The following is a 25685-nucleotide window of genomic DNA, read 5'->3' as shown; positions in this document are numbered from 1 at the left end:
TTTCCAAAACTGTAAGCCTGAGACCCAGAATAGGGTTTTCCTTAGTGAGGACACCTGAGGTGAGTTACAGCACCGTTTAGTTGCTGCAATTGACCCAAAAATTTGTTTGAATGTTTTCTACACAAAAGCCAATTCAGAAAGACAAAATAAAGGCAAACATTAGCTTCTACATTGGGAGAAGCAGAATTGTGTGAAAAGAAAAAAATGAGTGGAGGTCAACAATTTCCCAGGGCAACTACATACCTCTAATTTTTGAATCCATGAATCCAATTCCGTTTTTTCCCTCAAGTTTTCTTCTGTTATCATCTTTCTCTCCTCAGGTCTTCCTCTCCCAAAAGGGAGAAAGAGAGAGACACAGAGGCAGAAGAGAGAGAGAGAGCACTGAGCTTGACCTACCTGAAAAATGTTCAGCTTGTTTAAGTTTTATGAGTGGACATAGCTAACCCTGGTAGAGTTAACTACTCCAGGGTAGGTAGGTCCTAGTAAACCTAAAACTAGTGGCCATGGCCCCTTGCAGATGTTGTTGGGGCAAGGAGTAAAGAAGACTAGGAAGATCCTGGCTATCAAAGAGGCAAAACTGTGCTGCAAACTTGGAAAACGTTTTAACTCACAATTTAATTATTGACCTGAGTGCTTTCCTTTGCAGGGGTTTTGATACTACCCGAAGGCACCAAGTATACAATATTTTTCTTCAAAAACTGTAAGATCATATAAATGGCATTTAATAGAAGACTTAGCTCAATTCTTCCAAGTCATTCATTTAAAAATTGTTTTCAGTAGTTATACTAATGGAATAAGTGACAAATAAAAGCTACTTTTCACGTTTATTTTAATTATTTGCAAAAGAAAATACATTAAACAATGGCAGTTGGCTTTGCTAAATTAAAATAAAATGATCTCGAGTAGAAAACGTAAAAAATGAATCAAGATAAGTAGAAACGGTAGCAAACAATAATAAATAAATTTTCTAATATTAACAAAGCAAAATAAAATTGACCAAATGCTTTTGACACTACTAGCTTTTTTTTTTTAAATTTTCATTTTTTAAACAAACATTTGCAAAGAGCTTAAGAATTATAAGTGGCTGTGTTTTAAAAAAAACCAAAAAACTGGTCAGCAATTGGCAGCTGAGTTTCTCCTGGAGCCACCACCGCAGCTGCGGTTGATAAAGTGCGTGCGCCAAGTTTCCTAAAAGACGCCAAGGTTCTCGCGATCGGATACACATACTGGGTATGTTTATACAATATATAAATCTTAAAGTTCCCTGTTTTCTAACAATTCAGTAGTCAAAAGTTATCCACTTTGGAAGCACTAATTTTGCGTTTCATTGTGCATTTTGGAAAACAACTTCGGAAGACTAAATCTCCCACACTTGAGTGCGCAACACACAAGGATGGATGCCCAGGGCGTAAAATAAATTAAACCCAAACCAGCGACAGAGAAGAAGATGCGACGTTTTAGCAGCGTATTGGCAGCAGGTAACTATAATAACGATGTCATATATGGGTACATACAATTATACCGTATCTATCTACAGGGGGAGCAGAAGGTGGGCGGAAAGGACATAACTTTAACAGAAAGGTTTTCATCAAACAATATGGACCATAGGAAGTTTGGAACAGCGGCGGCATTTTCAAACCATCAAATGTAGCTGCCATCTGAAGCCAAGTCGTTGCTAAACAACGACCGTCGCAGAGCAAAAATTAAAGGGTGCGGGGATCTTTAACCGCGGGACTTCCCGCACACTGGGAAAGGGCAGTTTTGTTTCTGTCTGTTTTCAGGCTTGTGTCACCTTCCTAACTTGCCTCATCCGAGTCACTGTAATGGGAATGCGGAGAAAATTCCCCGTCGCTTCTGTGGGACCGAGGGGAAGTTTTGCTGTTTTCTTCCTGCACTGGCTGCAAGATGCTCCCAGGGAGCGAAGGCGACAAATTCTTTTGCGCCATCATCGCTGTCAGGGCGCTGTCCTCGAAAGTCGAGAAGTGCAGAGCGTCCAGCTGCACCGAGTACCCTCCTGCAGAGGCCGGAGCAGAGAAGCGAGTCCGGCAACCCCCGGGCGGGGTCGGCCGCTGGCCCCCTCCGGAGGCCTGCTGAGCCCCTGCTGTGGTCGCATTGCCCGCGCCCCCTTCGTAGGAGGCGGCGGCTCGAAGGTGGTGGTGGTCGCTTTTGCAGGAGGCTGGCGGCGGCGGTGGCTGCTCCCCACCGCTGGGCGTTTGTAGCAGCTCGGATAAGGCGTTGATGTAGATTTGGGCCATCTGCAGGGTCTCATATTTGGACAGCTTCTTGTCATTGTTGAACGACGGGATAACATTGCGCAGCTGGTCGAAGGCGTGGTTCAGCCCATGCATCCTGCGCCGCTCCCTGGCGTTGGCTGCCAGCCGTCTCTGCTTCTGCACCCCATTCACCTGTTTGCTGGAAGGGGCCCGCTGGCGGCTGCAGCCCAGCTCGTCTACCACCACCCCGCCTTTCAGCTTGCACAGCTGTTCCCGCACTTTCACAGGCCCGGGGCTCTTGCTGCTACTGGCACCACCGCTGCTCCTCCTTACCAGCTCCCCCCGACCTTCCGCCTCGTCCCGGGGCGCCGCGGCCTCCGCGGCACCCAGCTCCGGGGAATGCAGCAAATACTGGGCGGCGCGTGCCGTGCAGATGCCCTGCAAAGTGGGAGCCAGCCAGGCGCGTGGGTCGGTGCTGTCCAGGAGGGACAGCTCAGGCGGGTAGACGGGATGCTCTCTCGCCTGCAAAGTTGCAGGTGGTTGTGGCGGCGGCGGCGGCTGCGGGAGATGATGCGGCTGGGGATGGCGATGGTGGTCTCCCAACTCCTTCACTTCAGCCCACTCTTCTGCAGGCAGCAGGCGGGACATTGCACTGCAGAGGCTCGGAGGCTCAGGATCGGAGGCAGCACTGGCACAACCGCTCAACCAAAAAAAGGCCCTTTCCGGGTCTCTTCGGCAACGTCTTACTTTTTTTTCCCTCCTCGACCCTCCCCCACCCACTCGGAGATCACACACCAGGTCGCGTGCAACGAAGCTTCTCCGGTTGCTGAAGGCGCTGCGCCCCTTTAAAAAGCGGCACGCGCCGCTCAGTCTCCCCCCGCTCCTCTCCCAGCCCCCTCCTCGCGCCGGTCGCGTGTCTTCTCAGCCAATGGAGGGCGCGGGCAGGCGCGTGCGAGCAGCCAATCAAAGAGTTTTTACACCCAGAGAAAAGTTCTGCTGTGCAGAGGACTCCGGCGCCTGCTCTTTTTTTTTTTTTTTTTTTTTTTTTTTTTGTATTTTTTTTTTTTTTTTTTTTTTTTAATCCGCCTTTAAATTCGTCAGATTCATATGTTAATTGCAGGGCTGTAATTCGACTCCGGTGTGTGTCACCACCCCGGCGGCTGGGGTGCAGGAGCCGGTGCGGACCGGGCTCTCGGGTGGTGCCCGCGTGGACTCCGGTCAGACGTGCGCGGCCGCGGGGCGGCTCTGGGCGAGGCTGGACGCGCGGGGAGCCCAGAAGGCACTCACCGCGGACAGCAGCCCGCCTGCCCCGTGCTGCCCCCAAGCTAGGATCACAGCTCCCACCTTTGGTGCCCGAGCATTTAAGATCTCTCATGTGTAACAGGATGTTTGTATTCATGTATGCAGGTATTTATAAATCTCTCATACATGTTCATAGATATATAACTGCTACATGACGTCTGTCGTTTAAGATTGCGGTTAGTATAAAGGCGGAAAACCCACTCGTCTCAGATTTTGTTTCTTTTATTCCATCTTTTCATTTTTTACTTCAGATCTCTTAGTTCGACTTCGTCATGTGACCTTTTTCTTAATGGGAAGTAGAGCTACGGTGTAGTGATAGTACTCCAAATTCTAGGTCCCCAATTCTCTGTCTCTTTCGCTAGCCCCCTCCGGCCAATTAGGATTGTAATCTGTCGAAATCTCTCCACCGAGTGTAATTTTGGGCGGGGATATTTTACGGTATTGTGCAGAGTTTCAACACATACAGTAGGACTCATTAGGTGCCCAGCCAGGGGAGGATGCCCAAAGTAAAATGAAAAGCACCTGCATTCCTTACAATCCTCAACACTTTCAAGGCACAGAAGCCCCAAGTTACCTACCCTTTTGCCTCCACAGCCCGCTCATTACTACGGGATCGTGTAACCTCCCCCTCCCACCCCTCTGTTTAGTTAGGGTGTGCTTTCTCTTCTCCCCTCGCCCTTCCTCCCCGCCCCATACACTCCAGGGAGGTCCTTGGCCCAGCTGGGAGGCCACCTCCCAGGTGAGCACCCCCTCGGGTCCCATTAGCCTCAGCTTGGTCTATTCACAGCAAAGAGCCAATCAGAAGCTCCTTGGGCCTTGGCACGCCCCAGCTTGCGCCCAGCGCCCTGGCTCCTGCTCCCGGCGCTCTCCTGCACCGCCCACGGGGCGCCGGAGTGCGATGCAACTAGCGGGTGCTACTGCTGCTTTTACTTTCCCAGTGGCTGTCATCGTGAAAGGAGTCTCATCCTCTTGGAAAGATGGTTAAAAAAAAAAAAAGAGCCAGAGAGCTCCCTGGAGCCTGCCTTTGCAGTGCCAAAAGCAGTTGAATGTTGTTTTCGCTAATATTTGCTGCGGCTTGATCTAACCTGTCATCTAGAACTCCTTGAGCAGTAGATTTTCTGGGACTGGACTGAATATATCCTATAAAGATACAGAATGGTAGAACAGCGTGCTAAAATGATGTTTAAGACATTATTCGTCACCTCTTCACCTGTTTCTTCTTCAACCTCGTCCATTTGCTGGTGTCTAGGAATAGTCCTGGGCCTACCTTAAGAGTCAGAAACTTCAGAGCTGTATTCTTGTGTGAATGTTTGGGCCCTGCTGACATATATGTTAAAGACACATAAAAGCAACAACAAAAAACAAACGTAATCTGAAAATCATCCATGAGAATAAAGTAAAAAGAAAAGGCAATCTAAGGTCTTTTTAGAGAAGAAAATTCTCCAATTGTTTGGTGATTGGACTGGGTGCTATTGTTGGTTTGTTTGAACTCAAATTTATAAAATATGAATTTTAAAAAGTTTATAAAATATGAATTTGAACTCAGCATTAGATGATATCAATGAGTTATTAATTGTTTTAGATGCTATAAAACAATGATTTTCTAGCAAGCTAGAGATGTGTACAGAAGCACATAAAGGCGGAATAACATGAAGTCTATGATTTGCTTTAAAGTAGTTTGTCAGCAATATTAATAATATGAAAAAAGAATAGTAAAGCAAATATAGAAAAATCTTGATAATTGATGGATATGGTGATGTAAAGATTCATTAGACTGTTAGTACTACTTGTACATAAACATTTTTAGAGTAAAAACTAGCCAAAAATCCTGTAGCAGCTCACTGTTTATTATTTCAACCACATAGGTTAGTTCAACATTTACACCACCGTGATCTGGTCCTAACTTACCTTTCTAGACTGAAATTTTATTATTCCATTAACACGGTGATTCTTAAATTGTGATCCAAGGACCATTTCTATGGATGAGAATCACTTGGGATTTTCATTAAATAGGTAAATTGCTGGGTCCCTGCTATATTCTACCAAAAGTCACCTTTGTGAATGAGACCCAAACACGTGTTTTAAATAAGCACCCTAATTATTCTTAGGCATACCCCAGTTTGTGAACCATTGTTCTGGAAGTTTTCCTGTGCTCTGTTAAGCTACTTGATAGTTCTTAAAACTTGTATTTTCTGTCGTCACCAGTACATGAATCCAAACAACTATTATCCAGTCTTGTCTGCTAAAATGTAACTGAAATTTCAAGGTTTAAGTCAAATGCCACCTCCTCTAGGAATACTTCCCATGGAATTACTATGTATCCTGTTACCATGTATCCTTCAGCAAGGAGGTGAAGACAAGGTGACTTTGGGTCTATTACTACACTAATAGCTCGTTAGAGAAGTTCAAAGTCACATTTATTATAGTTCCTAAATTTATCTAAGATTCATTGACTCCCCAGGAACTGTTAACTTCTTCATAATTTTATACTATAGGTATTAGTTATCTATGATTACATAAAAAATGTCCTCCACAGTCCTTAAAACAATAAAGTTAGTGCTGCCTGTTGGTAGGAGGCCTCAGTTTCTCTGCATGTGGATCTCTACCCCAGAGCAAGTGACTCAAGGGAGAAAGACACAAGTTGCAATATTATTTAGATCTACACTTGGAAGTTACACTCCATCATTTCTGCCATATTCTAATCACTAGAGGTAAGTCAAGACCACACTCAGAGAGGGTAATTAGGGCCCAGAAGGAAAGGAAAACATATGAAATCATTTGTGAAAATAGGTTAAAACTACCAAAATATCCCTTTGTTTTACAATGATTTCTCTGTTCCTTTTGCAAAATGTAATCATCTTTGTTTTACTAAGGTAGGGAAACATGTTCAGTAAAGTGAGATAAAGGTAGCAGGATTTGGTGAACCACAAGTGAAGAAAAAATTCAGACTTTTCTATTCCTTCAACAACTTCAAATCGCATGTGTTCCAAAACTTTAGTCATAAGTCTGCTGTTTACACTCTGCACAGAAGGCATATTATGGTAGTTAATTTCCATCGTATTTTCTTTCCTTCCATTTTTGTGATATCTATTTCAAAGTCGTATTTGTGAACTTGTTTTAAATTTATATAAGTATATCCTGAGCATTTATCTAATGGTCATTACTGATGGCTAAGGATAGTGATACACTGGTAAATACATAATAATTTACTCTTTGAAAAAAGTACACACATAACTATATAAATTTATTATGCATTTTATTGATGTAAAGAATGCATGGCAGTTTGTAACAATAAAATAATCAAAATTTATTATTGTAAATCCCCTAGCTCTAATAGATTCTCACAGAATCCTTAATTTCATTGATTTTTGCCATTCTTGTATCCATAACTAATCAGTGATTGCAACTGATGAACAAATTGTAATTCTCACATGAATGTTGGTTGGTATTTTTCATTTGTGCTTAATAAGTAAGATTAAGTGAAATGACAATGAAGATGCTTGTCAGAATTCATCTGAAAATTAATGACATGTGCAACTTCTTTGCTGAATAGGATAATAGTTTTCAAACACTGGAAGAATATGTGCTCAATCTTTTGTGCTATTCATGTAATGGCTACAGACTTTTATAAACTTTTCAGTTTAGTCTGCATTATTAATATTTTCTCCATCACTTTCTTAAGTCTAGACAATCAATAAAGCAATAAAGTAAGCCAGGATTTGTGGCATTTGCCAATTTCTGTTGGTGTAAATACGAATGCTGCTAAATCAAATGAACATTTTCCTAGGCTATATATTAATTGACCTGCTCTTCAACTTTCAACATAGTTGAACACATTCTTTTCAAATCTGTCTTTTCTCTTGACTTGGGAATACCATATTATTTGTGATTTCTTCCTACTTCTTAGTCTCCTTCTTGATGTCTCTTAAGGAGACTTTTTCCTTATTAGGCATGGTACCATGCTAGAATTTCCTCTTAATCCATATATATCATCTATATTCCAATCAATACCAAATTCTTATCTCTAGCCCAAAGTCAAAATAGTTCCTAAATTTATCTAAGATTCATTGATTTTTCAGTGATTTTCATTGCTCTTAAAATAAGCATAAGCATCAATAAACAACACTAATCTGAAGCATCACAAATGTTTCCTTGAGGAAGTAAGAACTGAAAGTTGAAAAAGAGATAGTTCAGGAAAGGTGAACCCACAAACAATTAGAACAGCAGCAGCAGCAACAGCAAGAACAGCAATGGCAACAAAGAATCTCTTCATATGGACTGAAAGGTTCTGCCTTATCTGGTCCTTATATCTTCTGTCTTCCATCCAAGTACTAACCAGGCCTGACCCTGCTTAGCTTCTGAGATCAGACAAGATCAGGAAGGTTTATTTATCTCTTCCGACTCACCTCCACCATTCTTCCACTCTTTCATAATCTTCTAGGCACATTGGTCTTCTTTACTTGCTCATATTACCAAACATCTTCCCATCTCAGGGGTTTCACACAAATTGTCTGTTTGCCATACTTTTTGTCTTGTCTGTCCCTTTCTTATCTAGTTACTGCGTTCAACTTTAAAGTTGAGCAAGATCAACTGTAAGTAGGATCAAAGAAAGTAGCCTCAGTTGCACAGTCACTTAATATTCTTTGGTTGGGAGTTCAGTCTCTTTTTAGGTCCAGCAGCGTGACAGAATCTACTTTTGGAACGCTGAATAGTTCTCTGCTGCAGATGGTACAGCTTGCTCTATGCCTTTAGTGGTCTTTGCTGTGATTCTTCTATGGGGGCCTTGCATCCTTACATATCAAGCCCAAGTGCCTCTAGCAATATGGGATTTGCAGAATCATATGATTTAAGCAGAAGGGATGCTTGTTCCAAAGCTTAAATCTGTTGCAAAGCCCCACTCAAAACTGATTTGTCCCACTCAAAACTCAGTTGCCATCTGAGTCAACTGATAAAGGAGACAGGGCTGTATTCCTAAATATGGCATGTGTTCTTTCCAAAATCCAAAGAGGACTACCAGGCATTATACCTTTCTTGATGGCATAGATGCAAGGAGTAATACATTGCCTATTTTGGGGGGGTGTGTTTTAGCATTTCACAAACTCACGGTATTCTTAAAACATCAGCAATTTGGCAGAATGTTGGTCTTTGTAAGGTTAATCCCTGATCCTGTTCCATGAGAGGGCCGTATAGGCAAAGCAGCACCCAAATGCCAGAGGAGCTGGGAAATTCAAGAAGGAGGCAGACGAACGTAGTGTGTTGGTAAGGGATGCTTTCCTGAGGGACTTACAGACAGAATTGTGGTCTTGGGTGGGCACTAGACAGGTAGATTACACTGTTACTCTACAGACTCAGGGCTTATATACCATGTGAAAGGTCCTCCAGCAAGACAAAGGCAGAACAGACAAGAAAGTTATGTGGGTCATAGCCCATAATTTGTGTAAAAACATCAAGGTTAACATGTTCTTATACTAAGGAACAGTAAATAAAGTGGGAATTGGGAAGCATTCACCAGGGGTCTGGGGCGAATGAGAAATCAGCATGGTGGATTTGCATTCATGATTGAGCCACTTTGTCTCCAGACACCCCCCGGGTCCACATATGCCTCACAGGGACATTTGTTATGAAGCTTCTTTTTCCTCCCTAGGTTTAATCTAAATGATGTTACTGGTAGAAAGGTTCTGCAGATGTTCTGGAGAAGGTCCAGATGGCAAAGGTCCTTTTATCACAAGAACTATATTGTGAAGGAATGTTAGCATACCCCTTGTCAAGACCATGAATGTATACTGTTGCTCACTCCAAGTCAATGTGAACTATTTCTAATCATCCTTTCTGATAAACTCACCAGATAAATAACTACATCATGAGTGTAGCAGTAGCCTAGCAGCCAAGATTAGGGGGCCAAAGTATGCGCTGAGAAAAAATTCAGGGAATAGTTTAACTAGAATTATTTCAGCTTTGGGTGTTGACAGTGAAGTAGGATGCTTTTTCCCTGAGTTGTCCTGGGGAGAGGATTCTCCATCTCTGGTTTACAAGACCAGAGTATTGGATTATACTACAAGGGCATTAAATTTAAGTAGTTTTTTTCTTTTCTTTTCTTTTCTTTTCTTTTTTTTTTTTTTTTTTTTTTTTTTTTTTTTTTTTTTTTTTTTTTTTGAGGTGGAGTTTCACTCTTGTTGCCCAGGCTGGAGTATGCAATAGCATGATCTATTTACCACAAACTTCCACCTCCTGAGTTCAAGCAATTCTCCTGCCTCAGCTTCCTAAGTAGCTGGGATTTCGGGCATGTGCCACCACACCTGGCTAATTTTGTATTTTTGTAGAGAAGGGGTTTTACCATGTTGTTCACGCTGGTCTCAAACTCCCTACCTTAGGTCATCCGCCCACCTTGGCCTCCCAAAGTGCTGGGATTACAGGCATGAGCCACTGTGCCCGGCCTAAGCAGCTTATTTTTAATTAGGATAGTGAGAGGTATAAGGGTGAGGCTACTTAGTTAAGTTCCCAGTAGTCCATTGTCATCTGCCATGGTCCAACTGATTTTTGCAGGTTCCAGACTAGCAAATTAAATAGGCACATGATGGAGATCACACTATTCCAGCATCCTTTACTGGCACACATACTTTGAGAGTGTGCCAATCTAGAAATCTATTTAAGGATGGATGGATTTCCAGGGCTAAAGATGAATAAATTTCCTGGGCTATCTCCAGCACAAATATTTTATTTTGGGTTCTTCTAAAAGTAGATAGTTAGATAAGGATTTAGGTTGTGGTAGAATGAACAGTTGCTTTTAAATGGAGTGTTAAATTGTACATAATTGTATTCTGTATTTAAATATTTGATGGTATACATGCTAATAATCAGTTTTTTATATTACTTTTAATGGCAAACAATTAGTTATTTATACCTCTTTTAATGGCAAAAACTGCAGTTACTTTTGCAGCAACCTAATATTTCTCCTTGTACAGACTACATGAAAAAATAAATTCCAGATGAATTAAAAAGTAAATCTAAAAACACAAAATTATAAATATATCTAGAATATAAGGTAGGTAATCATTGAACTGATATCAGGTTGATTAAGGGAATTCTATGCCCAAAATTGCTGGAAGAGTTAGTAATTCAGTAATTAATTTAATCAATTCATTAACAACATTTATAATTAATACTTTTAATAATAACCATGAACTATAGTAAATTATAACAAAAATAATTTTTTCATGCATAAAAATTACCAAAGTTAAAAGTAAATGACAAACTGGAAAAATATCTGCAATTAATCTGACACACAGTGAGTTAATATACATCATATAAAAGGAACTATTAACTTTGATAAGAAAATGAATAGTTCCTGATAGAAAAACAGCCAAACGATAAGAGTGGGTAATTTGTGAAGGAACAGTAAAAATGGTACATAAAGATGAAAAAAGTATTCAACCAGGAAATGCAAATTAAAACAATAAGAAAGTTTCAGTTAATCATTTCAGACTGAACACATAGATGCCCTTCTCAAATACCATTAAACAAGACACAAGGCCGGGCACAGTGGCTCATCCCAGCACTGTAATCCCAGCACTTTGGGAGGCCAAGGCAGGCAGATCACCTGATGTCGGGAGTTTGAGACCAGCCTGACCAACATGGAGAAAACCCATCTCTACTAAAAATACAAAATTAGCCAGGCGTGGTTTCACATGCCTGTAATCGCGGCTACTTGGGAGGTTGAGGCAGGAGAATCGCTTTAACCCAGGAGGTGGAGGTTGTGGTGAGCTGGAATCCTGCCATTGCACTTCAACCTGGGTAACAAGAGNAAAAAAAAAAAAAAAAAAAAAGACACTAAAGGCATAAATGGAGAAAACAAAGGGAATGGCTGCAGAGACAGTAACAAATCAAAATGTCAAGAAATCTTTACAGAATGGAACCAGATGGACAAGTGATAATCCACTTGAGCTGAGAAAGCTTATACCTTATCTTAGTCTGTAGGGAAAGCCAAAGAGAAAAAGATCAGTTCCTGCCCTAGCTCCCTGAAGATGCTCAGCTGTTGGAGGCATCAGGTATCTCTGAAGGCAGGGGTGAAGGAAGGGTTGATGGAAGACAGATTGCAACCTAATGTTGCTATTGCAGTGCAAGCAAATTGGAACATCTCTGTATTCTAGGGTTTCTTTGTTATGTCTCTCCATTCTAAATTGAGCCTTGCTCCTTTGTAGAGTAGTAAATAGTAATGGTTCCTTCATTTATTCACATCAAAACTTCCAAAATATTTTCATATATATCGTTGCAATTGAGACAATTAAAAAAAATCTGTTTTGAAGACCGAATCCTTGTTTTGAAGACAGAATCCATACACATTATGGCCATGATAAGCCTACAGCAGCTATATTCTTGGCATTACTTGAATGTACATCACAGAATGCCTCTTCGGGTGGAAGTTTCTGAGTAATAATTCTGACAATCAACTTAGAAAAATATTGTGTCAGTTCTCTGAAATATATTGTGGAAAACAAATCCAGAATGTATTAAATGCATGCATATTAAGCATTCCTTATGTCTACAACAGAATACAACCAGGCAAACAAATTTAAGACTTAACTCTTGTTAAAAGCTTAGATGCTTCCAATTCTGTTAGGCTGAAGACGAGGTTCCTTAGTGTGACCTCTAAGACAGCATTGCTTGGTTGCTTTATACATTTCACCTCTTACCATTCTTACCTTTGCTTTCAGGGCTGTAATCACTTGAACCTGCTTTCAGGTCTTATTTGCATTTCAGTTCTCAGATGAGCGTGCTGGGTCCCTCAGAAAAGTTTTTTACTCCCCACTTCTATTTTCCCACCTTCTGCTCATTGGTCTTATTTAGCTCAAGCTCTATCTCTTCCAGCAAGCCTTCTAAACTTGATTAGGTTTGTCATACACACTCCTCATAGCTTTTTCCTTTCCTCAGGAATTTTCCTCAGTTGGAAACTACACATTCATTGGTATGATTGTTGAATGTCTTTCTCTGAGCCCAGAATGCGAACTCCATGATTTTGTTCACTGTGTTATGTCCATTGCTTAATGCAGTGGCTGGAATATGGGTGGCATTCAATACAACTTAAAAAAAAGAATGTTTTCAGGGAGTTTATCCTTTTCTTATTAGTTGCATCAAAGAATAGTTTACTTGCTACCAAAGTTTGACTTATTTAAAAAATTCTGTGTTGACTTTTAGCTTACAGATATTTAGTTTTGTTTGTGGGCAGAGAAAGATGGGGATTTGGGGATTATATTTAGAGTAGGTGCTGCTGTAACTGATGATAATATATCTTGCTGGTATAAATTGTATATATTCAGTTCAAAATAAATTCTATTAAGTGAAGAATTCCTTGACCATTCTGGAATATTGATTGTAATTACTAGTTAGCATCTATCTGATTCACATACCAAGAGATACTCTGTTAACATTGAAGAATTCTCTATAAATTCTGGGTTTTATAAAAGACCGTGAAATAATTCAATAGAGAAGAACCGAATCCACACGAAAGATTAAAAACCAGTTGTAATTTACCAAGCAGTCAATTTAAGCCTAACTATATATTCGGCACACTGGAAAAGATACACAGCAGGATTCCTTTGTTAGTAACTTCCAGTCTCTCCTGCTATGGTGCTTATGGAACTGTCTCTCCTGGTTGAGCGTTCAGATTATTTTCTTCCTTCTTAACCCAAAGTCTGTACTCCACTGACTTCCTTTATTTTCCACAGTGATTCATGCCTTACCAGGTTCAGTTAGAACAATCACTTAAAAAAAGTCCTTGTTGCCAATAGCAGAGAGCTCCTAGTCTGTTTGAAAGTGTGCAGAGTTCAGGCTTTAATTACAGAAACTGCCCCACTCTCCCCACCATTGTGTCTACTGGCCCAGTTCCATCTACTGCTGAAACTTCTAATGTGAGTTCTCTGAAAAGCCTGGCACTCTCCCCAGCTATGGGGAGTGGCTGGTCTCTGCATTCAGCTACTTCTTTCTGCAAAGTTCTGCCTGCATTATTCCTTTCCATCCTGAGTGTCTGTCTCTCACTGGGCAGACTCTGCTTCTGATGTGGCGGTGGGAGAGTTGCTTGCCTCTGACTTTTGAAAGAGAGGTACAATTTGCAGACTGATGCTAACTTGGAATGTTCACTGTGTATCATTATCAAACATCACCTTGGCCACCCTTGCCTGGTGTTTTACCATAATTGTTTCGAGCTCACTCATACGTTATCTATGTTAGAAAATCATCTCCCTCTTGTATAGCCTTGGGAAAGCAAGTCCAAACTATCAATTAAAGTAATTTATTTTTATTACCAACTTTAATCACCAAAGAAGGAATTGGATTCAATCAGGGAAATTCTTTATTAACAAAATTTTATTGATAAAATAATCTATCAAAGATTCATGAAAAAAATTAAAAATCTCTGAAAAAGAAAATTATATCAACCAAGATAGTAAAAAGTATGTCTGTGGGTAAGGAAGAGTTTTCTATTTGGGGCTGGCCATGTAAGCTACATCAGTAATACCAAGGATTTCACTTCTGAAAAAGAAACTAGGATGCAGAACTGCGACCTACAAGAAAGGCTACTGTACAACAAACATCATGTGGCTGGAGGTGACTCCATCCCCTGCCCAGTCTTGTTCACTCTGGTACCTATTCTAACATCTTAATTTGGTTCCCAACTTGGATGTGTCTATTCTCCTTTCTCAGCTACCATGACCTGGAGATCATCTTGTTTCAATGCTTGGTCTGTCATTTCAGCAACAGCTTTTCTTCCTGGCTTCGGCCTGCTCTTTGCTGGGTCCTTTGGCTCAGTGCCTTTGACCTTGGGTGGCGGGTACTCTGAGTCTCTCTGGCTCCCTTCCCATAGCAAGTGGTGGTTGTAAGCCATAATATAAGACACTGTTTTAAATTGTTAATCTTTTTTAGATATTAAAATTAACTTTTGATATTATTGCCATAGGAAAAAGTCTGGGAATTTCTCAGTTCACTGAATTGGTGCATCAAGTTGAGCATTCTGACATATAGCAAGAAGGAAATTGTGAATGATTTTCCATTCCATTTGAAAATATTTTGGGAACTGATATAAATAATGAATCAAGTTTTTCTTATAATTTGCCTTCCTTGCTCTGGGAAGCTGAGGAATGAATTGTAGTTGAAATTTTCTACTTTAGGCTTAGGGCCTTATTACAAAGCTTCTCAGATGCCAATTCTAACAGATCTTTTGTACATAGTCATCATTTTATTCACTCAGGATAACTTTCATAGCAACTTTATGTTATTCCTGGAGATACATGCTAATATGGCCTTAGTTTTGGATAAGCATGTGTATTCTAAGTTGAAAGACCACACTTTGTTTAAAGAATTGCTGGATATCGATATCATGGCTCTGTGGGCACTCTAAGCTTCCACACAGGACTGAAAGAGTTAGGGTTTTAGCCTGGGATATATTAGGGACTGGTCCAGTGAGAATGAATTCAAATTGGATCAGCCAATCAGAATGCATATGAAATAATCAGAAATGGAAGGCCAGGCTAGGCTTGGTCAAGTAGATAAGATAGGAAAAATGGTTTCATTCCTCATTGTGTGGATGTTTGTGTGTTTGTGTGTATGTAAGGGGAACATATGAGATTTTAAAGCCAGAAATACATCTTATCATAGGTCTGTTAAACAGACAGGGAGTCAACAAATAAAAAATCAGAGGTGCAAGCGTCAGCTTGGCCTCAGGGATAACTGCTAAATGAAGAAATGTGTCACCGAATCCTTGCTTTAAATGAGTGTCTAGGAATCTCCCTTGGTGGCCCAACTATCACAGGTCAGGCAGTCAGGGATGGCTTGCATTTTGTTTAATGGGGTCAGTGTCTCCTTTAACCAATCTTCTTGCTCTATTTTCAGAAGTATGCTCTTTCCTGGAATGGCTGGTGACTCCCCTGACAGCCAGAAAGAACCAAGATGATTTCCTGAAACACTGCAGTCTGGCTAGTTCTCTGGAGTCAAGAATGGGTTCTCTGGGGACAATCGTGCATCAGGAGGACTGGCTGGTATCCAAGTCCAGTGGTATGTTAATGGTGGAATGTCTCTATGGCAGTAGAGCCCCAGTTTTGGTCCTCTGGATTACATCCTTGTCATTCTGTGAGGTATCAGAATTCCCATCTGAAACTAGATATCCAGGAAGGCATGCACTTCATCTTTTTTGTACCATTCACTTGTGTGGGGGTGGGAGGTAGGAACAGGGTGGGCAAGAGTACATCCTTCAGGTGAATTGTGGTATTGTATTTGGTAGGGAGGACAAAGAACCCATGGAAATGGAGTGATTAAAAGTAACAAAGTTTACAAAGTGCTTTCACATACATTTCACTTGATTCTCACAACAACCCTGTGAGGTAGGTACAGTATATAACGTTTTTACTTTTATTTTGCAAAGAATGACACCAAAGACCAGAAAGTTTAGGTGATTTGCCCACAGTCACGATAAGCACCAGGATCCAAACTTGAAGCTATGTCTTCTGACTTTACAGCCTAATTTTTACCCATGAACAGCTACAGCTTGAGGGTTATCAGTTTGATGACATAACAAGGAAGGCGTTCAGTAAGTGAACATCTAACTTGTTTAAAAGTCAGATGATTTAGAAATAATACATAAGTAACCAGAATTCATGGGATCAGTACTTGTAGGGGCTCCCCCTGGACTGCTGCTTGTTGGCTTTAATCTCGTGGGTTGCTTTGGCATAATAGAAGATCACCTTGGGCAACTGGGATCTCCCTGGGTACTTAAGAAACAAAGATGAGGGAATTCTTGTGGCCATGATGAGCCTCATCATGCTGTTTAATCATCTGGATTCCCCATTGGAATGCAGACTTCTTAGGAAAAGGATTCTGACTGATTCATCATTGTATTCCCAAAATGTAATACAGTGCTTGGCACATCGTGGTCCTCAATAAAAACTGACTGAGTTCATGAGGGGCTGGGATGTTTCATATGATGCTTCCCTATTTTACTTGTAAAATATGTTTTGCATTGAAGAGGTATTATAAATGAATGTGAAATTGGGTAAAGGAAAACATAGTTATCTGAGTGGTGGGCAGTATATACAGGCACTGCAATTCCAGGGTGTAATCCGTGATCCGAGTGATCTTTGTTTACAATGATACAAGTACTAAGTGTGGATTCAAACTGGAGGCTTTATATTAACCAGAAATCTATGCAAAATGTAGACGTTTGATGGCCATTGGGGATAAAGGTAATGTCCCTTGGTGTGGAGGAAACTAGACCATTTTGGTAAGTATGAAAATAACATTGTTTTAGAAATATGGAGATAATTCTGTGAAAAAAGCCTCCAAAGATGTTTAACCACTATTGTCAGTGATTCAATAAGAGTTGTAAGAGGACTCTGTCTTTTTCTGGTTAAGTTCCGCCAAGGCACATCCTCCTTGGTCCTTCAGGTCTCCCTGGATCTTTGGCCATGAGAAGTCCCAAGACCCAGAGTTTAAAATCGTGCACAGATAGAAGCTGAGGACAAAGCTACTGTGGAACAGATTTGGACTTCAGTGTGAGTGCTTGTGATCAGGACACCTAGGCAAGAAGCCCACTGCATAGAAGCATCCTTCTAAGGCTAATGGGCTGGTGCAGGCAAGACCCATGACCTGTGGTTGAAAGCAGCAGTCCTGTTGTTACTCTTTTATGAGTGGATTACAGCAAGGAATTTCTGTGTGTCACAACCTGGTGAGGTCAGCTTCCTTGAACTGGATAGAAGTTTTAAATTTGGGAGATGCAACATTAGCTTACCAGTTTTGAGTACAGGATCTAATGGGTCCTGAAATCAGTAAGGTGGGAAACAGATCAGTAGCTCTTGGGCTGGTAGAGGTTATGGGTCATCCAGGGGTCCTCCCATTTGTGATGATTGATGCAGGGCATGACCGGATGCCTGGCTTCTCCAGGTATTGCTGCCAAGTTTCAAACATGGTCTTAATGGCCAAGCATTCCTTCTTTCAGCTATTGTAGTTTCATTCTGCAGGGATGATGCCTGCGGGGAAATAAAGCATAAGGTCACATCGAGGTTGAGTTTAGACAAAGTTTGGCTGTTTATGGTTCTATCACTACTTTTAAGACATTGGCTCCACCTTAAATGTCCACCATAAACAAAGTGGAGCATAATGACAGCTGATGCCTACCTCCCTCCCTCCCAGGTAGGGCTTCACAGGTTTTCTGGACCCCAGGCAACCATAAAAAAGCAGAGCATATTAGCTGCTGGTTCAATAGAACCTGTTTCAGGAAGGGATCTGGGGTTAACCCAGGTCTGGATTAGGATACTTTGGTAGTTTAGACTGGATAAGTCCTTCGATATCTTCACCAGAAATTAAAGTCAGTATTGCTCTCACCTGGAGAGTCAACAGAGAATGCTACCAAAGTTGGTGTCGATATACAGTCACAAATAAAATCCTGAAGTCTGTTTCCTTAGATCTTGAATCTTACATCTCGACTTTTAGTTATTGGTTCCAGACTATGCATAAACTTAAAACACTAATGATTAATAATAAATATATAAACTGTACTATGTTTATAATTACTAATTAAATTTGATTTTGTCAAATGCATTTTAGCCTACCCATATGAATGTATGCTCTTTTTTTCCCTTTTTTCAGACTCTCACTCTGTTGCCTAGACTGGAGTGCAATGGTGAAATCTCAGCTCACTGCAACCTCTGCCTCTGGGGTTCAAGCAATTCTGTCTCAGCTTCCTGAGTAGCTGGGATTACAGGTGCATGCCACCACGCCCAGCTAATTTTTGTATTTTTAGTAGAGATAGGGTTTTACCATATTGGCAGGCTAGCCTCGAATTCTAGACCTCAGATGATCCACCTGCCTTGGTCTCCCAAAGTGCTGGGATTACAGGCATGAGCCACTGCACCTGACCAAATATATGCTCTTAAATAAGAAAATTCCCTTTTTCTTGAAATGTAAAGAGTAGATGGCATATTTCAGCCATTATATAATACAACTGAAAACTATAAATAAACAGCAAGAACCTGAATGTGGACACAAACTGTGAATCTTAACTTAGGCCTGCCGCGGAAGGGTTCAGTGTGATCCTTACCTCTATGTCCTTGTTAGGAGAACTTGTGCCTAGGTTTCATGTTTATGAAAATCTTTGCTAATGTTATAGGATTTAGAGAAGATGGATGTTTCTAATTGTGTTAGTGGACTGACAGCATTTACCAGTTAATTGAATCAACCAACCAGTTATTTCAGCAAATAATTGGACTGAGCTAAGTGTAGAAATCAGTTCTAAAACCTTGGAAGACACCAGAATTCCCAAAGCAAGTTCTGTGAACACTAATTTAAAAAACGGTTTTCTCATTGGGTACATTTGGGAAACACTGCATTTTATCTACTTCTCTTGAAGACTTAATTACACAAGTCTTAAAGGGTTTGAGAAGTCCAGTGCTAAATAATTTATTTAATTATGTTTAAGTAAATATGTCCCAAACATTTCAACATGAACTTAAGTTTTTGAGTAATGTTTATTAGCATCTTTAGAACTGTGCTACATAAAACCAGTTTTAGGGAATTTTAGACTAGCATGCAGTGTGAAGAAATACTTATTTGCAAAATTTACACATTATCAAAAATAAATTAAGCAATTACTAATTATGTATTACTGTAATTGTGTTAAAATTAAGCTAGGTACTTTGGAAAATAGAAAATGCACTTGTATACAACATAAAGTCTGCCCTTAATAGGCTCATCATCTGGTTGGGAGATATATCTATCATACATGAAACAATATCAGCCACCTAAAGATTGCAAATAACCAAGTGCTAAGCTAAATAATTAAGACTAACAGATACAGTAGTTCCAGAGAGGAAGATGAAGTATTAGAATAATGAAAAAAGAAATCATGGAGGAGGTAGGACTGGTTTTATGGTGTGGCTAGGCTTTTGAAAGGTTGAGGGGACTTTCACTTGAGGGGACCTATGACTCCAAGAAACAGGAAGTTGTGCAGCAAACAACTCTCTGCTGTATTAAAATCATTAAATTCTAATATATCTTAAGCACTTCTTACCCAGGAACAGAATGTTACAGCAGTATGGTTCTCTTTCATTTGTCCCATACAGTCATACAATGCATAAGGATGTTTTGGTTAATGACAGACTGCATATATAATGGTGGTCTCATAAAATTATAACACCATATTTTTACTGTACTGTTCCTATGTTTAGACATGTGGAGATATACAAATACTTACCACTGTGTCACAGTTCCCTGTAGTATCCTGTACAGTGGCGTGCTGTACTGGTTTGTAGCTTGGAGTAATAGGCTGTATTATATAACCTAGGTGTGTAGCAGGGTATACCATCTAGGATTATGTGATGTTCACATCTTGACAAAATCACCTAATGATGCATTTTTTCTGAATGCATCCCCATTCCTAATTAACACATGGCTATTCTTCTATTAGAGTTCTTACCTGGTGTATTATAATGAGTTGTTTAATTGTCTGTGATAGTCTAATTGATGGTAGGGACAATTTTTAATTTAGTTTTTCATCCTATTTTTAGATCCTAAGGAACACCATGATGTTCAGGGGCTTCATGGTAGACAACACTGACCTTAGGGCTGGCTTGTAATACTTGCAAAGTGAAGCACCCTCAGGGTTCTGAGGGTCACACAAAGGGTATGCTGTGCTTTTCTTCCTTTTCTCCCTAACTTTGAAAATATAGGAACTGTACAGCCAGGAAACGCCACACACCTGGGGACTGGATGCAGTGTGATGATGGTTGTAGATTTTTACATTTTTGTTTTTACTCTTTAGGAAAGTCTTTTGACTGCTTTTTCAATTGTTGCAGTCACACTTTGTAGTGGCCTAAATGCTAATAAGAAAAAGGTAAGCAATTTTAAAAAAGGAACAACATAAAATCATGTGGTAAATTTTTGTGGTTTATTTGAAAAAGGTGTGGTTTTGAAGGGAGAAAAAACTTGGACCACAACTAGCGACATTCAGAACTGGTACTCCTGCTTAATTTTTCTTTATTGATTCTACTTTTTTCTCTCTTTGTCTTTCTCTCAAGACAGGTTTTAGGATAATTGCTTATATAAATAATACTGAAATGATATAATTTTATTTGATAATTACTGACATGCTACAGTATCAGAGTTGAGTGTGATTGCCCTCACATTATAAATTATTTGAAAATTTTAATTCTTTTATTTGCTTAAGAAAATGGAAGAAAACCAAAACAGAGGAAAAGTCTGTAAATGAGTTTAAAGATCACTGTAGTCTTTTCAGGCTACAAAATTCCACTGCATGTATACAGGATGTGGGGATTCTACCTTTCATTTTAGACTGCTGGCCAACTGAAACACTTTATACGTTCAAACAAGGTCATTGGAGCAGAGCCTGGCCTAGTCTACTAAGAAAATTTGATGCACTCACCTAAATGTGCTTATGACCTTTTGCACAGGGGTTTATCAACTAGAATATACTTTAAAACAGGACGTGGGGTCAGAATTTGGGGGTCTCACTTTCAAAGATGGAATGAGCATAGACTCAGAAAATATTTCCGTTATTCCTTTAGTTATTTGGACCCTTGACATGTAATTATGGTTTTTATTTATCATGGAGGATTTATCTTGTTGCAGAAATTTTGACTATGAGTTTTTGCCCTGAAATATAAAACATGCATAAAACATTGCAAGTAGAAATGAAAAATCTCACATGCTTTAGGATAACAAGTACAGAAGGTGCAATACAGATACTTCAGTAAAGATGTTAAAGCAATGCACAATTTGAAGATTTTGATATAAACACTGTAGAGGAGTTACACAAAAACCATGTTCAATTTATTTACTTGGGACTTTAGTCATTTGTGTTGCAAAATGTTTTCTTTAATTCTTGTGAGGTACTAGTAACACCTCATGAAATCTGCTCCTTTTTATGTTCAATACATCTCTCTCTCTCTTTCTCTCTCTCTCTGTCACACACACACACACACACACACACACACACGCACGCACTCTCACACATAGAGTCAAAGTCAATGGCAGTGGGTGGTTTATGTCAGGGCTGGTTTTGACGCCCCCCTCACAGAATAAGATAAATGTAAGTGATGAAGAGCTCCTGGGGTTGGCTGAGCTCATTTTGTATTCAACACTTTGCCTGGCCTCTTTCTCATCTCTTTCTCCCTCTCTTTGTATGTTCAAGCCTACTTGAGTTTCTTTTTTCTTTTGTAGAACTTGGTTCTTTTGATGTGTTTCAGGGCACGCCCTGCGACAAAAAGAACTTCCCAGGAATCGGAAACATAAGCGCACAGGTCTGAAACAGCTACTGTACAATAGACAGAAAGCTTCAGGCCTTGGTGCTGGATTTTCTGTCTCCCCCAAAAATATCAAAACATGTAGGAGGGGGCACACATACAATAGATTCTACATACAGGATTTTAAAGGGATATATGCTGTATCGTTTAATTGCAGAGTATGGATTGGGTGAGATTTTTAATGTGGCTTGAGCCCCTCATAGTAATTTAACCTGAGATGTGACTATAGGCATTTGTATATTGATTCATTTAACCAAATTTTCCCTATAATTATAAATGAATTTGTCCCTGTTTTACTGCTAGCATGACATCAACGTATCTGAGATTTTCAATAGTGCATGGTCCTTAACTATCTTACTTCTCATCATTACTTTCCAATTAAAAACATGAGAAAGTGCAGTGCTTTAACTATTTACTTGTCTATGAAGTTGAAAGAAATGCTGCTGTAAGTATTGTAAAACCACTGTTAGAAGGCATGATCTATATTATTAATAGAAAGTCTACATAGAAAGGGGAGTTAATTATTTTATACCCAATATCAGTAAATCCACTTGTGTACATTAAAACATTTAATAAATGATGTTATATTTTATTTAAAAGTCTCTGTTTACTCACATATCATACTTTATGTGACAAATCATTCAGGACTATGTCATTGAATTAGAACTTGGAACTGAAAATACAAAAAGGAAAATAAGAAAAGTGCAGTTTGTTTACACGTATACAAACTTATTCATCTAAAACTTTCAAATTAAACTAAATTTTAAATAATAAATTTAATTTTTGCTCAGCTTTCTGAAATACACTTTTATTTTAAAAACTAAAACAATGGAAAATGAAACTTAACTAGAAATTTGGTAATTATCTGGTTTGCTTAATTGGTTTGGAAAATCAATCTATATAAATTAGATGAATTGCTTACTTTACAATTGAGTTCAGTCTCATGCACGTATATTGCCAAGCTTACTGAAAAAATAATTTGTTACTAGCTGAATAATAGATCAGGAAAAAAAATAGAAATTTCACCAACAAACAATTGATTATTTTCAATTAAATTGATTCAGCTTAATAGGAGTATTAAGCACTAGTTATGTCTCTGTGCTAATGACATTACCTATTAACTGCTAGGAAAATATTAGCAGTAAGATTGAATTCACTCAGTGTTTTCCAGCATATTTTATACTTAGGTGCAAATAAGCCAGCTAATTGCCGCAATTCCTTTCAACTTTGGTGTCTATATCTACAGCTTAAAAGAAAGAGAAAATTGATTCAATTATTCAAATATTGATTAAATACATGTTTTAGCAGTAATACTAATTTTAACAAACCGGGAATAATTATAAGATAAATTTTATCACTACAATGTCTCTTTTCTCCTATATATATCCAGGTTACTATTTATAAATACTCGTGCAAATATCTATGAACACCATAAAAACTTCTTTGATAATAGTGAAATGGATTCACAATACTATCTGGAACATTTAATGGGGGCTTTATTAATTTAAATAAGAGCAAACTCTTTAATACAATACAAATACATGATTAGAAAAGAAGTATTTCTGTCTCTCTGATGCAACATAAACTAATCCTGTTTCTTTTCTCAGTGCTACCTACATATCTAGAAATTGGGTGTTTCCAAATTGTTTGATCCAAACTTTGATAAGATACATGTCAGACTTTGAAACACTTTTCAGCTTTGTGGCAGTGGCTGCCCACAAAGGGTCATATCATTTTCCCATCCTCATTTATGAATGTCAGTGAAAGCCACAGCTCTGAAGAAGCAATGCACAGAATCTCTCCGTTTACACAGAATTGCTGTGATTACACTACATCATGCTGATTGTCAGATCACGTATTTTATTTGTGCTAGAAAACTTCTCTTGCCATGGTTACCATTGTTTCCTACCTCTTTCCGGTGAGGCGTTATTGCCAACCTATAAAATTACACAGGAATTAGGCATGTCAGGTATTAGACCAACTTCTACTCTACGTATTAACCCTAGCCCAGGAAAGACAGGCAATTTTATTTTAAAAAATATGCAACATTTAAGAGAAATTTAGCCTTTTAAATGTTTTGATGCATTATACATCTAGTGATGTTTTCATTTATTTGATTCATGAATAAAATAAAATTTCCTTAGTATCTCACTGAAAATTATTATAGTCATGTTTATAGAAATCAGTAAACAGACACCCATGAATTAATTCAAATATTTTTCTTTTTAAACAAAAATAAAACATAGCAATTTGATTAGAAATTAGTTGAGTGAATTCAGTTGGATTTTGAATTAAACTTTTAATTACATAAAGAACCAAAGGATATACTTGAGCTATCACATCTAGCTAAATCCTACTAATTGATTATCTTCATTGATTAAATATACCAGATAACCACACAGTCTCTGTTTCATTGATTGGAATTGTTCAATAATGTAATTATTCAAAATTTTAGTTATTAGCTAGCTTCCAAAAGTTTTATTTCTATTTATTTAAAAAAATCAATAGTCACTTGACTCAATTTAACTCTTTCTGTTCTTCTCTTTTGATTCCCTCCCCTCAAATATGCTATGTAGATATAATCTGAAGATTTTTGTATTTTAAAAAAAAAAGGACGGGTGGACTGACTGCAGTTCTGTGGTTTCCCCTGGAGCATATGACCAAGTTTTAGAGACTTTAGGGATTACCTATTACAAATGTCTCATTTTACAAAGGAAGCATTCTTGGAGAGTTTTTGATTTTTGTCATTCAAATCTGGGAACATGGTAGGTCCTCAATAAATGTTGACTCAAGTAATCAATTTAGAGTCACACAATAAATACAATACCATGGTACTTAACACAGTGCATTGCAATGATTTATTTATAATAAGTTTTTGTAAATACAATTTTTAGCCACAATAATACTGAGACAAAAGTTATTAACAGATCCTATTAACTGTAGAAGGTATTTAACATTCAAGGTAACTGAGGTTGAGGATCTTTAAATGGTTCACCCAAGATCAGCCAGCTAAGCGGTGGAGGAGCTGAGATCGGAGCTATTTTCTGAGCCTCAGTGAGTAACTACTCTGCCATGCTGCCCATCCCCTGCTTTTTTCTCTGTATTGTTTTTCACCATTCTTGGAATGTAAAAGACAGAACTGGTGTTCCATATCTTTGTAAGCCTTGCTTGCTGCGTAATAAGAGTACTCAACCAATGGTTGCCACATGAACAAACCCAGGGTTCTGGCTTCCCAGTCCAGTTCTCTTTCAGTCACACCATGTTCCATTCTGAGGGTGGAAGGTGGCATTTGAGAAGGCAGAGAAAGACCGAAATCTCTAAAGCATAGAACTGCTTCAAATCATTTAAACAGGTAAAGTTTATTCTGTGTTGTCAATAACACATAAGAGCGATTCTGCTTCTTAGATAAGAGCTAAAAAGGACAGATTTTTTTTTTTTGGCAGTTTCTGGATGCATCTGGTACATATGTATGTAATATGATGTGCATAAATGCATGGTCTACTCATTCACGTGGATTTATACATGACTTGGGAATCCAATCACAGTCAGTCATTCCCGATGTTCACATTCACTTTTCCCACATGTGCCCTCCATCTGGGTTTGTGTCAAGACCCTCGGTTCCTAAACACAGTCATCTTGTCTAGGAGGCTCCTCAGGACATGAATCCACACTGGTTATCTAGTAAGATGCTTATTGTCCCAGGCTGAAGGAAGAGTCTCTTCAGGTCTTATGGCTTTGCTATTTCTGGTCATGTTTTGGAAATAAGATTATTTGGAAAGACTGTTCCCACACCACAGAGCCTCCCCTCCTCTCTGAGCTCCTGTGATCTTTTCAAGTTTCCCTTTTATTGACAGCACCCTCTCTCAAACCC

General features: G+C 39.2%; 2 protein-coding genes across 2 annotated transcripts in view; both read right to left on the bottom strand.

Annotated features, from left to right (window-relative positions):
• Positions 1 to 820: 820 nt before the first annotated feature.
• On the bottom strand, positions 821 to 3028 carry ATOH1 (atonal bHLH transcription factor 1). Its single transcript, XM_017542401.2, has one exon. The coding sequence runs from the start codon at positions 2859 to 2861 to the stop codon at positions 1797 to 1799; it is 1065 nt and encodes a 354-aa protein (XP_017397890.1). The 5' UTR covers positions 2862 to 3028; the 3' UTR covers positions 821 to 1796.
• A 12481-nt stretch (positions 3029 to 15509) lies between these two features.
• Positions 15510 to 25685, bottom strand: part of GRID2 (glutamate ionotropic receptor delta type subunit 2) — a 731875-nt gene continuing 721699 nt past the window's right edge. Inside the window, exons 15-16 of the mRNA XM_037743424.1 lie at positions 22430 to 22487; positions 15510 to 17524 (exon numbers count right to left, since the gene is read on the bottom strand). Coding sequence (XP_037599352.1) covers positions 22467 to 22487 — 21 coding nt within the window. The 3' untranslated portion in view covers positions 15510 to 17524; positions 22430 to 22466. The remainder of the gene's footprint in view (positions 17525 to 22429; positions 22488 to 25685) is intronic.

The sequence above is a fragment of the Cebus imitator genome, unplaced genomic scaffold (assembly GCF_001604975.1).
Source record: "Cebus imitator isolate Cc_AM_T3 unplaced genomic scaffold, Cebus_imitator-1.0 Scaffold144, whole genome shotgun sequence".
In the NCBI taxonomy this organism is placed as follows: Eukaryota; Metazoa; Chordata; class Mammalia; order Primates; family Cebidae; genus Cebus; species Cebus imitator.
This window is presented reverse-complemented; position numbering and strand designations above follow the sequence as displayed.

Bases quoted from the DNA above. Each gene is read 5' to 3' on its own strand.
- ATOH1 (XM_017542401.2), bottom strand. From the start codon at position 2,861: ATGTCCCGCCTGCTGCCTGCAGAAGAGTGGGCTGAAGTGAAGGAGTTG.